A 13,594-nucleotide genomic window follows, 5' to 3' on the forward strand; every position below is an offset into this window, starting at 1 on the left:
ATGGGTAATAAATAGACACGAGTTAATGGATTTTATATTTGGGCTTCGGTCCTCTTCTACAAAGGTACTGGGTATTGTATATAAGGGATTGGTTAGATCTTCCCTGGAAAAATCTCCTCCAAAAAGTTGGAATAAATGGAAGCAAGAGGTGGGTCAGATAGAACAGGAAGAATAGAGGGAAGTGTTTATTAATATTGCACACTGAGATGGTTTGCACCTGAGGGTCCATGCTGCACTGAGTGGCAGAAGGAAATAGAACAAATGAAAAGATTCTCTGCCAGAGGAGGTGGTCATGGAGAACTCTGTAAAATAATTTAAAAGGGGTCTGAATGCATTTTTGGAGAATATTAAAATTACAGGTTATGGATTCTAGATCTATATCAACTCAGTAGGGACTCATTAGGGTTATAGGTTAAACTTGATGGACTCCTCTCTTTTTTCGACCTTATGAACTATGTTGCTATGTTACTATATAAGTAACGTGACCAAGTATTATCAAAATATCTTTAGCCATTTAGAAGTTATGCAGTAACATATATTTCCCATAAACTTGTATGGGACTTTAAATAAAAACCCAGACTCGCAAATGGGGGTAGGTAATGGCTTAACTCCTTTTGGATGGAACCCATTATAACCCTAAGGACGGGAGCATTTTTTGCAATTCTGACCACTGTCAATTTAAGCATTAATAACTCTGGGATGCTTTTACTTTTCATTCTGATTCCGAGATTGTTTTTTCATGACATATTCTACTTTATGTTAGTGGTAAATTTTTGTCGATACTTGCATCATTTCTTGGTGAAAAATTCAAAAATTTGATGAAAAAATTGAAAATGTTGCATCTTTCTAACTTTGAAGCTCTCTGCTTGTAAGGAAAACAGACATTCCAAATAAATTATATATTGATTTACAAATACAATATGTCTACTTTATGTTTGCCTCATAAAGTTGACATGCTTTTACTTTTGGAAAAAATCAGAGGGCTTAAAAGTTCAGAAGCAATTTTCCAATTTTTCACAAAATTTTCAAAATCGGAATTTTTCAGGGGCCAGTTCAGTTTTGAAGTGGATTTGAAGGGCCTTCATATTGGAAATACCCCATAAATTACCCCATTATAAAAACTACACCCCTCAAAGTATTCAAAATGACATTCAGTAAGTTTGTTAACCCTTTAGGTGTTTCACACGAATGGCAGCAAAGTGAAGGAGAAAATTCAAAATCTTAATTTTTTACACTCGCATGTTCTTGTAGACCCAGTTTTTGAAATTTTACAAGGGGTAATAGGAGAAAAAGTCCCCCAAAATTTGTAACCCAATTTCTCTTGAGTATGGAAATACCTCATATGTGTATGTCAAGTGTTCGGCGGCGCAGTAGAGGGCTCAGAAGGGAAGGAGCGACAATGGGATTTTGGAGAGTGAATTTTGCTGAAATGGTTTTTGGGGGCATGTCACATTTAGGAAGCCCCTATGGTGCCAGAACAGCAAAAAAAAAAAAAACATGGCATACTATTTTGGAAACTACACCGCTCAAGGCACGTAACAAAGGGGTCCTGTGAGCCTTAACACCCCACAGGTGTTTGACGACTTTTCGTTAAATTCGGATGTGTAAATGAAAAAAAAAAAATTTCACTAAAGTGCAGTTTTTCCCCCCCAAATTTACCATTTCTACAAAGGGTAATGGGAGAAAAATCCCCCCAAAATTGACAGTCTATGGCTGTCCGGCAACACTGGGAGTTGTGGTTTTACAACAGCTGGAGGCGCCGTTTAGGAAACACTGCCGTATGAGACGTTTCTCATTTTTATTGGGGGGGGGGGGGTGATGTGTAAGGGGGTGTATATGTAGTGTTTTACTTTTATTATTTGTTAGTGTAGTGTAGTGTTTTTAGGGTACATTCACACAGGCAGGGGTTCACAGTAAGTTTCCTTGAAGGAAACCCACTGTAAACCCGCCCGTGTGAATGTACCCTGTACATTCACATAGGGGGGGGGGGGGCGCCCCAAACCTTCAGCTGTGGCAAAATGACAACTCCCAGAATGCACTGGCAGACCGTACATGCTGGGAGTTGTAGTTTTACAACAGCTGTAGGCACACTGGTGGGGAACCACTGAGTTAGAAAACAGACTCTAGCTCAGTGATTCCAACCCATGTGCCTCCAGCTGTTGCAAGACTACAACTCCCAGCCTGTATGGTCTGTCAGTGCACTCTGGGAGTTGTAGTTTTGCAACAGCTGGATGCACACGGGTTGGAATCACTGAGTTAGGAAACAGACTCTAGCTCAGTGTTTCCCAACCAGTGTGCCTACAGCTGTTGCAAAACTACAATTCCCAGCACGGCCAGACAGTCAGGGATGCTGGGCGTGTAGTTCTGCAATATCTGAACCTTCAGATGTTGCAGAACTACAACTCCCAGCATGCCTGGACAGTCTGGGCATGCTAGGAGTTGTAGTTATGCAACAACTGGGGAAGAACAGTGGCCTCCAAACTGTAGCCCTCCAGATGTTGCAAAACTACAACTCCAAGCATGCCCAGACTGTCCAGGCATGCTGGGAGTTGTAGTTCTGCAACATCTGAAGGGCCAGATATTGCAGAACTACACGCCCAACATCCCTGACTGTCTGGGCATGCTGGGAGTTGTAGTTTTGCAACATCTGGAGGGCTACAGTTTGGAGACCACCATATAGTGGTCTCCAAACTGTGCCACTTCAGATGTTGCAAAACTACAACTCCCAGCATGCCCAGACAGTCAGTGCATGCTGAAAGTTGTAGTTTTGCAACATCTGGAGGACCAAAGTTTAGAGACCACTACACAGTGGTCTCCAAACTGTGACCCTCCAGATGTTGCAAAACTACAACTCCCAGCATGCCCAGACAGCCTTTGGTTGTGTGGGCATGCTGGGAGTTGTAGTTTTGCCGCTTTTAGAAGGCCACAGTGAAGATCACTTATCGCGATCTTCACTGCAGCCTTCTCAGCCGCACTTTCCGTTTGTCGCTCTTCCTGCTTGTGCCGCTGCTCCAAGGATGCCGCCGATGCCCCCTCCGAAGGTCCGGGTAAGCTGGGCCATGCTCCCCCCTCTCCGCCCGTGTTCCCCCGCTCTGTACCGACTTCCCATCGGTGGCCAGAGTGGGGGAAATTAACTCTAACCCCCCCGCCCCCCTCCTGCCATTGGTGGTCAGCCTGACCGACCAATGGCAGGGGATAGGAGGGGTGGCAGCACTGCCACCTTGCTCCTATCCTTTAGGCTGGTCGGAGCTGGCTCTGACAGCTTCGATCAGTCTTATTTTTCGGAAGATCGGGTCACCAGTGACCCGATTTGCCCGGATCGCAGCAAATTGCAGGTCTGAATTGACCTGCAATTTGCTGTGATCGCTGATATGGGGGGGGGGGGGTCTCAGGAACCCCCTAGGCATTGCCACGGGATGCCTGCTGATAGATATCAGCAGTCATCCCGGTCCGATCACCGCCCGGCGAGCGGCAGTGATCGGAAATGCTGAGGGCGTATGGATACGCCCTCCGTCCTTAAGTGTCAGGACGTGAGGGCATATGCATACGCCCTTCGTCCCCAAGGAGTTAAATTACCTATCCTATGTTTGAGGTTGACATAAAAGTAACATGTCTGCCAAGTTTCATTTTAATATCTTTATCCATTTGGAAGTGATGCTGGAACATACACACATCCATACATATACATACACACACACGCGTTGAGTTTTATATATATATACTAGCGGAGTACCCGACGTTGCCCGGTTTTTCCTTCCTAATTCTTGGTGTGGAGGAAAATCAACAGAGGAAGCTTTTGACTTCATATCCCGTCCTCAGATATTGTTGTCATATCCCAACCCCATATCCCGTCCTTATATCCCGACCTCCTATCCTGTCCTCCTATCCCAACCTCCTATCCCATTCTCCTTTCCCGTCCTCCTATCCTGACCTCCTATCCCGACCTCATATCCCGTCCTCCTATCCCAACCTCCTATCCCAACTTCCTATCCCGACCTCCTATCCCGACCTCCTACCCCGACCTCCCATCCGACCTCTTATCCCGACCTCCTATCTCAACCTCCTATCCCGACCTCCTATCCCGACCTCCTATCCCGACCTCCTATTCCTACCTCCTATCCCAACCTGTAATATGTGTACCAGGTATTGAAATATCTACGGCTGTACAGAAGTTATGTGGGAACATACATTTCCCACTGATTTGCATGGGACTTTAACCCCTTAAGGACTCAGGGTTTTTCCGTTTTTGCACTTTCGTTTTTTCCTCCTTACCTTTTAAAAATCATAACTCTTTCAATTTTCCACCTAAAAATCCATATTATGGCTTATTTTTTGCGTCGCCAATTCTACTTTGCAGGGACATTAGTCATTTTACCCAAAAATGCACGGCAAAACGGAAAAAAAAATCATTGTGCGACAAAATCGGAAAAAAAAACGCCATTTTGTAACTTTTGGTGGCTTCCGTTTCTACGCAGTGCATATTTCGGTAAAAATTACACCTTATCATTATTCTGTAGGTCCATACGGTTAAAATTATACCCTACTTATATAGGTTTGATTTTGTCGCACTTCTGGAAAAAATCATAACTACATGCAGGAAAATTTATAAGTTTAAAAATGTCATCTTCTGACCCCTATAACTTTTTTATTTTTCCATGTACAGGGCGGTATGAGGACTCATTTTTTGTGCCGTGATCTGAAGTTTTTATCGGTATGATTTTTGTTTTGATCGGACTTTTTGATCACTTTTTATTCATTTTTTAATGGTATAAAAAGTGACCAAAATAAGCTTTTTTGGACTTTGGAATTTTTTTGCGCGTACGCCATTGACCGTGTGGTTTAATTAATTATATATTTTTATAGTTAGGACATTTACACACGCGGCGATACCACATATGTTTATTTATTTATTTTTTTACACTGTTTTATTTTTTTTATGGGAAAGGGGGGGGGGTGATTCAAACTTTTATTAGGGAACAGGTTAAATGACCTTTATTAACACTTTTTTTTTACATTTTTTTTGCAGTGTTATAGGTCCCATAGGGACCTATAACACTGCACACACTGATCTCCTATGCTGATCACTGGCGTGTATTAACACGCCTGTGATCAGCAATATCGGCGCTTGACTGCTCCTGCCTTGATCTCAGGCATGGAGCAGTCATTCGTCGATCGGACACCGAGGAGGCATGTAAGGGCCCTCCCGGTGTACGATCAGCTGTTCGGGATGCCGCGGCGGTCCCGAACAGCCCGACTGATCAGCCGGGATACTTTCAGTTTCACTTTAGAAGTGGCGGTCAGCTTTGATCGCCGCTTTTAAAGGGTTAATACCGCACATCGCCGCGATCGGTGATGTGTGGTATTAGCCGCGGGTCCCGGCCGTTGATTTGCGCCGGGACCGAAGCGATATGATGCAGGATCGCGGCGCGATCCCGCTTCATATCGCGGGAGCCGGCGCAGGACGTAAATATACGTCCTGCGTCGTTAAGGGGTTGAACAAAAACGATGGTCCTCACAAATGCGAGTAGTTAAGGGTTAAATTATCTATCCTATATTTAAAATGGACATATAAGTAACATGTGACCAAGTATTATTGAAATATCTCCAGCCGTTTGGAAATTATGCAGCAACATATTTCCCATAGACTTGTATGGGACCTTAAACAAAACCCCCGACCCTGGCAAATGGGGGTGAGTAAGGGTTAAATTACCTATCCTATGTTTGTTTTTGACATATAAGGAACATGTGTGCCACTTTTCATGTTAATATTGTTAGCTGTTTGGACGTGATGCTGGCACATACACACAGACATACATACATACAGACATGCACACGTTGAGTTTTATATATATAGATAGACTAGCTAAGTACCGGCGTTGCCCGGTTTTTCCTACCTAATCCTTGTGGGGAGGGGGGGGGGAGAAACAACATAGGAGGAAGTACTTGTCCTCATATCCCATCTTCTTATCCTGTACTCATAACCCGACCTCATATCCAGTCCTCATATCCCTTTCCTTATATCCATTTCCTCATATCCGGTCCTCATATCCCGACCTCATGTCTGGTTCTTATATCCTGACCTCATATCCCTTTCCTCATATCCCTTTTCTCATATCCGGTCCTCATATCCCGACCTCATATCCGGTTCTTATATCCTGACCTCATATTCCGTCCTCATATCTCGACCTCATATCCGGTCCTCGTATCTGGTCCTCATATCTCAACCTCATATCCTGTCCTCATATCCCGACCTCATATCCCATCCTCATATCATGTCTTTATATTCCTACCTCACATCCCGAACTCATATCCCGACCTCATATCCCATCATCATATTCTGTCCTCACATCCTGTCCTCATATCCTGACCTCGTATCCCATCCTCATATCCCACATTGATATTCTGACCTCATATGTCATCCTTATATCCCGTCCTCCCGGGTGAGTTGTGTTGAAGAGATTGTAGGCTGAAAATAGAAGGAGGCATGGTTTTGTGGAAGTGGACATGACTTGCAGGCCAGACTAATGCACAAAAAGGGTAAAAAATAAAAGAGGTGGGGCTTACATTGTGGGTGTGGCTTTGTGGGAAGGTGTGGCTTTGTGGGAAGGTGTGTGTCATGTGGGAGGGGTGTGGCATACAGGAGGGGTGTGGCTGGACTGACACACTCACCGACATACAGAGCAGAGTTTGGAGTAAGATACTGGAAGTCCTATATATTTGCATGGGACATCAGACATTACTTGCATGGGACCCCATCTTTCACATAAGGTGGTAGGTTAGGGTTAATTTAACTATCATATTTGTACTTGACATAAAAGTAACATGTGTACTAAGTTTCATCAAAATATCTCCAGCTACTTGAAAGTTATGCTGGAACATAAATTTCCCATTGATTTGCATGTGACTTTAAACAAAAACCCCGACCCTGGCAAATGGGGGGGGAGTAAGGGTTAATTTATGTCTAGATAGATAAATACATTTTCAAGAAGCAGCAGCACACAAGCAAAAATCGTGTCAAAAAGGTGAAGGTTTATTCCATAGAACCAGTGAACAGAGAGCAACGTTTTTGTGACCTCACATCACCGTTGACGTGAGGTCACAGAAACGTTGCTCGCAACTCTGTTCACTGGGTCTATGGAATAAACCTTCACCTTTTTGACACGATTTTTGCTTGTGTGCTGCTGCTTCTTGAAAATTTATGTGAAGTGGATCCTCTAACCCGGGCTCCCATACAGCTTGCACCTATCTCCATTCCTCTATTTTTGGAGTGCTGCTCTACTTGATGTGTGTTTAAGTAGATAGATAAATAGATAGACAGACATATAGATAGATAGATAGATAGATAGATAGATAGATAGATAGATAGATAGATAATAAATAATGAAGTTGAAAATCAACTAGGAACCAGTCCTCAGGGTATATTAGATAGACAGAAAAGAGATGGAAAAAAGAGTGATCCTGATATACAAAATATTTATTTTATGTTACTAAAACACTGATACTCTCTGTCCCTGCTGGGCCCTAGCATGGGACACAGAAGTTAGTGAAAATGGAAATCAAAAATTAAAAATTACATTAATAAAATGATAAAACTTGCAACAAAATAGGTGATGTATGGAATATTCAATAATGCGCTAAAAATAGCAAAGTGAATATTGAATAGCGCATTATTGAATATTCCATACATCACCTATTTTGTTGCAAGTTTTATCATTTTATTAATGTAATTTTTAATTTTTGATTTCCATTTTCACTGACTTCTGTGTCCCATGCTAGGGCCCAGCAGGGACAGAGAGTATCAGTGTTTTAGTAACATAAAATAAATATTTTGTATATCAGGATCACTCTTTTTTCCATCTCTTTTCTGTCTATCTAATATACCCTGAGGACTGGTTCCTAATTGATTTTCAACTTCATTATTTATTATTTGTTAGACCTTTGGGTGAAGGTAACGCCAGTTCACCTCGGGTATATTTATTAATGCTAAGTGAGCTACACAGTTTTTTAACCCTTTTTAAGATAGATAGATAGATAGGTTAGCAAGGAATATAAATCTTCATTTATTTCTAATAGATGACAAGTTGTAATCAGAGGTCAATTATTTTCAAAAAATTATTTTGTTAATCAAGTGTGAAGAATAAAATAAATGTTGTTGTTGTTGCTGTTGTTCTTCCATTTTTTATTATTGATATTATTATTATTCACTTCTTTTAACTTCAACATTTATTACAGATTTAATTCTCAAGATCATTCCCCATAAATCTGCAGTTCACTAAATGTCTTAACTTCCAGCCACTAGAGGGAAGCAGTCACATACTGTACGTAATACAACCAGTTCACAGTGCATTGAAAGTATAAATCAGTGTCAGTTTTCGTTATATATACACATTACAGAGCGAAATGATTTAGTATTTATATTCTTACACAAAAGTTTTTGTTAGCAATGAAAGTAACAACGTGTTTAAATGATAGATCCTTTATATGATAGTAATTGCTAGTCTGAGTTTAACCTTAAAGGGGTACTCCGCTTCTCAGCATTTGGAATAAACTGTTCCGAACGCTGGAGCTGGCGTCGGTAGCTTGTGATGTCATAGCCCCGCCCCTCATGATGTCACGCCCTACCCCCTCAATACAAGTCTATGGGAGGGGGCGTGAGAGCCGTCATGCCCCCTCCCATAGACTTGCATTGAGGGGGCGGGTATGTGACATCACAAGCTCCCGGCACCGGCTCTAGCATTCGGTACAGTTTGTTCCAAACGCTGAGCAACAGAGTACCCCTTTAAGACCAGTTTTTCATACTGTGGCTGCTGCTTGAAAGCGGTTCCCCACCTAAATATGGTGGTCAGTAGCTGCTCAATTATTTTATAAATTGTGCAGTCATAGTTAATCACACGTGAGCATGGCATCATCTGAATGTTATAGCTGCAGTGTAAGAACCTGAAATGAGGCTTTATTCACGCAGTCAGTTTATATGACAGTTTTGGTATAGTTTGTGATGTAGTTTTTTCAGCCAGTTACAGAACTGGATTAAAAAAAGTGTAAATAAAGGAAAGGACTTCAGATATATATATATTTTTTTCTGACTAAAATTAGTTCAATTCATCTGAATGGGGTTGTTCTGTAAGCACATGGATTTCTTCATGTTCTATCCAGAGGAATATCTGGTGCATCTAAATGCACCCATTTTTTTCTCCTTTATGCCATGTTCACTTCTGACTTTGGCCTCAAATTGAATAAAAAACTGCCAGTGTGTTTCTTTCCACCATATGCACCCTTCTACGTACATTGTTGTCAGAATTTTTAAAGAGACACTGTCTCCACTCTAAAGACATCAGAGATGAGTGAACCTTCTAAATTTTTTAGGAAGATTTGTTCTGAATCGGCTGTCAGAATTAATTCAGATTTAATGGCTGACCCTCACACTGCACAGTGGGGCATACACTGTGCCTCTCTGCTCAGTTACCACACAGCAGCTGGCACACACTTCTCTTCTCTATCCTTCCTGCAGCCTGTTTCAATCTATTGACAAAACACCATTATCAGCTGATCAGGAGTGTCTCAGCCACAGCAGCTGACAACTATGTAGAGAGGAACCATTATAGGACAGGTTGTGAACAGATACAGCCTACATGATGACCACTATGAGATGCATATTTTGATGATCAGTCAACATCTAGAGAGGAGAAACTTCCAGCTGTTGCATTGGATTTGGCAGGTGACTAAGCACTGGTTAGTGTTGCTCGCGAATATTCGCAATGCAAATTTTTTGAATGAATATTTGCGAATATAGCATTATATATTCGTAATTATGAATATTCGTTTTTTTTTTTCACAGTACACATCACAGTGATCACCCCTCTCTGCTTCCAGCTTGTGTGGTGTAAAGAAGGCTCTAATACTACTGTGTGAAACTGGCGTGCAAATTTTTGCATATGCTAATTTCCACATATGCAAATGTTTGCACATGCTAATTTTTGTAAATGCTAATTTTCGCATATGTGAAAATAAAACGTGAATATTACGAATATGCAAATGTAGCGAATATATGACGAATATTCATCCATATGTTCGCGAAATATCGTAAATTCGAATTTAGCCTATGCCGCTCAACACTACTGGTTATACATAGGAGGTAGCAGCTGTCTCCTCTGTCATAGATGACCACAGGGGTGGAATCGTTTAAACCTATTGCTGGATGTATTCACATATGTTGGGCTGGGCGCTCTGTGAATGTTTACTGTGCAGTAACAACTGCAGCAAATGTTAACTCAGAGCTACGTAAACTATGTATAGGAGAAGGGAATTCTGTCAAAGACAAGAGTCCCTGCCACTGTATGCTGAGTGGAGAGGCATACACTTACAGCCGATGGGTTGGCAAATGCATCCAGTAATAGATATGAATAATGCAGTGACATAATAGACAGTAGTTAAGGAAGACTGGTATGCCCATTAGAGCTACTGATGAGGGGCAAAATAACAGAAACTGGCTATATGCAGATTGGGTAAAATCTTTTATTTTGGAAAGATGTTTAGCTTGGTAAAATCTGGTCAGTTGGCAAGACTTCATAGTGAGTGATACACTGATTGTAAAGGAATGTCACCAGGAATGGTGGCATGTTAATGAGCTGTTTTGCATATTCCTCTTCCCACATGAGCTTCTTTTATGGATCACTGTGGGATCAAGGAGATAAGTTATATTTTTTTAACAACATTTTTGTTGCCACTTTTTATTACATGAAATGGCCCGGGCACTTTGTTTTTTTGACATGAGTCCCTGCGTCTATACTGGATTGGACTTAAATGATTTTGGGAGAAGATTTTTGAGAATGTGATTCTTTCAATGTATTCACTCATCTCTGACCATCAATAAATCGGTTAAAAGACACTAATTTAGAATTTGCAATTTTAATCTGTGTATTTATTTGCATTCTTCTGCTGCGAACATTGGAGTCTAAGGTCCCATTTACACTATGTAATTTCTGAGCGGAACTCCGCCTCAGAGCTCTGCTTTGGAAAATACGACGCAGCAGCCTTCCATCCAGCACATTTCTGAGTGTTTTTTGGAGATAACTGTAGCCCTATGGTACTTAACCAAAAAAAGAAAGAACAAAAAAAAAAAAAAACACCACAAACCGAAATTATCTCTTGTATTGTGCTTTGAATTTCACTACAGAATTAAAAAAAAAAAAAATGAATTGCAATAGATAACAGCTAACAATAAAACATACCATTACATGAGGGTAAAGTCTTGTTCCATGCAGGCTTTCCATCCGTACCAATGACACAGCTAATTTTTGCAGGGTCAACAATTTTATAACCTTGATCACACTGATAAGTTACAGTAGATCCAAGTTTAAAGTCTGTACCAATTCGAGTACCATTCATGATGTTTCCTGGATCAAAACAAGCTTCACGGGGCTTTTCTATTGTAAAAGTAAATAAATGTTAAAAATAATAATAATATTAATTAGATACATAAATACTTGCATACATATTTACAGTAAGGCATAATCAAGTAGCAATTGAGTCTATGTTTACACCATGTACAGTATGTACATAACAGCTGCATATGACATACAGTTGGGAAAATTGTCTATTAACCCCTTAAGGACACAGCCCATTTTCACCTCTAGGACGCAGCCCTTTTTTGCACATCTGACCACTGTCACTTTAAACATTAATAACTCTGGAATGCTTTTACTTATCAATCTGATTCCGAGATTGTTTTTTCGTGACATATTCTACTTTAACATAGTGGTAAATTTTTGTGGTAACTTTCATCCTTTCTTGGTGAAAAATCCCCAAATTTGATGAAAAAATTGAAAATTTTGCATTTTTCTAACTTTGAAGCTCTCTGTTTGTAAGGAAAATGGATATTCCAAATATTATTTTTTTTGGATTCACATATACAATATGTCTACTTTATATTTTCATCATAAAATTGACATGTTTTTACTTTTGGAAGACACCAGAGGGCTTCAAAGTTCAGCAGCAATTTTACAATTTTTCACAAAATTTTCAAACTCGCTATTTTTCATGGACCAGTTCAGGTTTGAAGTGGATTTGAAGGGTCTTCATATTAGAAATACCCCATAAATGACCCCATTACAAAAACTGCACCACCCAAAGTATTCAAAATGACATTCAGTAAGTGTTTTAACCCTTTAGGTGTTTCACAGGAAAAGCAGCAAAGTGAAGGAGAAAATTCAAAATCTTCATTTTTTACACTTGCATGTTCTTGTAGACCCAATTTTTGAATTTTTACAAGGGGTAAAAGGATAAAATGTATACTTGAAATTGTAGCCCAATTTCTCTCGAGTAAGCACATACCTCATATGTCTATGTAAATTGTTCGGCGGGCGCAGTAGAGGGCTCAGAAGCGAAGGAGCGACAAGGGGATTTTGGAGAGTACGTTTTTCTGAAATGGTTTTTGGGGGCATGTTGCATTTAGGAAGCCCCTATGGTGCCAAAACAGCAAATAAAAAAAATATGGCATACCATTTTGGAAACTAGACCCCTTGAGGAACGTAAAAAGGAATTAAGTGAGCCTTAATACCCCACAGGTGTTTCATGACTTTTGCATATGTAAAAAAATAATAATAATTTTTCACTAAAATGTGTGTTTCCCCCAAATTTCACATTTTTGCAAGGGTTAATAGCAGAAAATACCCCCCAAAATTTGTAACCCCATCTCTTCTGAGTATGGAGGTACCCCATAAGTTGACCTGAAGTGCATTACGGGCGAACTACAATGCTCAGAAGAGAAGGAGTCATATTTGGCTTTTTGAGAGCAAATTTTGCTCGGGGGGCATGTCGCATTTAGGAAGCCCCTATGGTGCCAGGACAGCAAAAAAAAACGACATGGCATACCATTTTGGAAACTAGACTCCTTGAGGAACGTAACAAGGGATAAAGTGAACCTTAATACCCCACAGGTGTTTCACGACTTTTGCATATGTAAAAAAAATAATTTTTTTTTACCAAAAATGCTTGGTTTAGCAAAAATTTTACATTTTTAAAAAAGGTAATAGCAGAAAATACCCCCCAACATTTGAAGCCCAATTTCTCCCGATTCAGAAGAAACCCAATATGGGGATGAAAAGTGCTCTGCTGGCGCACTACAGGTCTCAGAAGAGAAGGAGTCACATTTGGCTTTTTGGTAGCAAATTTTGCTCTGGGGGCATGCCGCATTTAGGAAGTACCTATGGTGCCAGGACAGAAAAAAAAACACATGGCATACCATTTTGGAAACTAGACCCCTTGGGGAACGTAACAAGGGGTAAAGTGAACCTTAATACCCCACAGGTGTTTCACGACTTTTGCATATGTAAAAAAAAAAATATTTTTTTTTACACTAAAATGCTTGTTTTCCCCCAAATTTTACATTTTTACAAGGGATAATAGCAGAAAATACCCCCCAAAATTTGTAACCCCATCTCTTCTGAGTATGGAAATACCCAATAAGTGGACGTGAAGTGCACTGGGGGCGAACTACAATGCTCAGAAGAGAAGGAGCATCATTGAGCTTTTGGAGAGAGAATTTGGCCATGTGCATTTCCAAAGCCCCCCGTGGTGCCAGAACAGTGGACCCCCC

The 13,594-nt window shown here is 40.6% G+C and overlaps 1 protein-coding gene across 3 annotated transcripts in view; it reads right to left on the reverse strand.

Moving 5' to 3' along the window:
* CSMD1 (CUB and Sushi multiple domains 1) overlaps positions 1-13,594 on the reverse strand; it is a 1,887,231-nt gene that overhangs the window by 365,102 nt on the left and 1,508,535 nt on the right. For all 3 annotated transcript variants that reach the window (XM_056565713.1, XM_056565712.1, XM_056565715.1), the window contains exon 30: positions 11,229-11,423. In XM_056565713.1, the coding sequence (XP_056421688.1) occupies positions 11,229-11,423 (195 nt within the window). The remainder of the gene's footprint in view (positions 1-11,228; positions 11,424-13,594) is intronic.

This window comes from Hyla sarda, chromosome 3 (assembly GCF_029499605.1).
Source record: "Hyla sarda isolate aHylSar1 chromosome 3, aHylSar1.hap1, whole genome shotgun sequence".
NCBI classification, from domain to species: Eukaryota; Metazoa; Chordata; class Amphibia; order Anura; family Hylidae; genus Hyla; species Hyla sarda.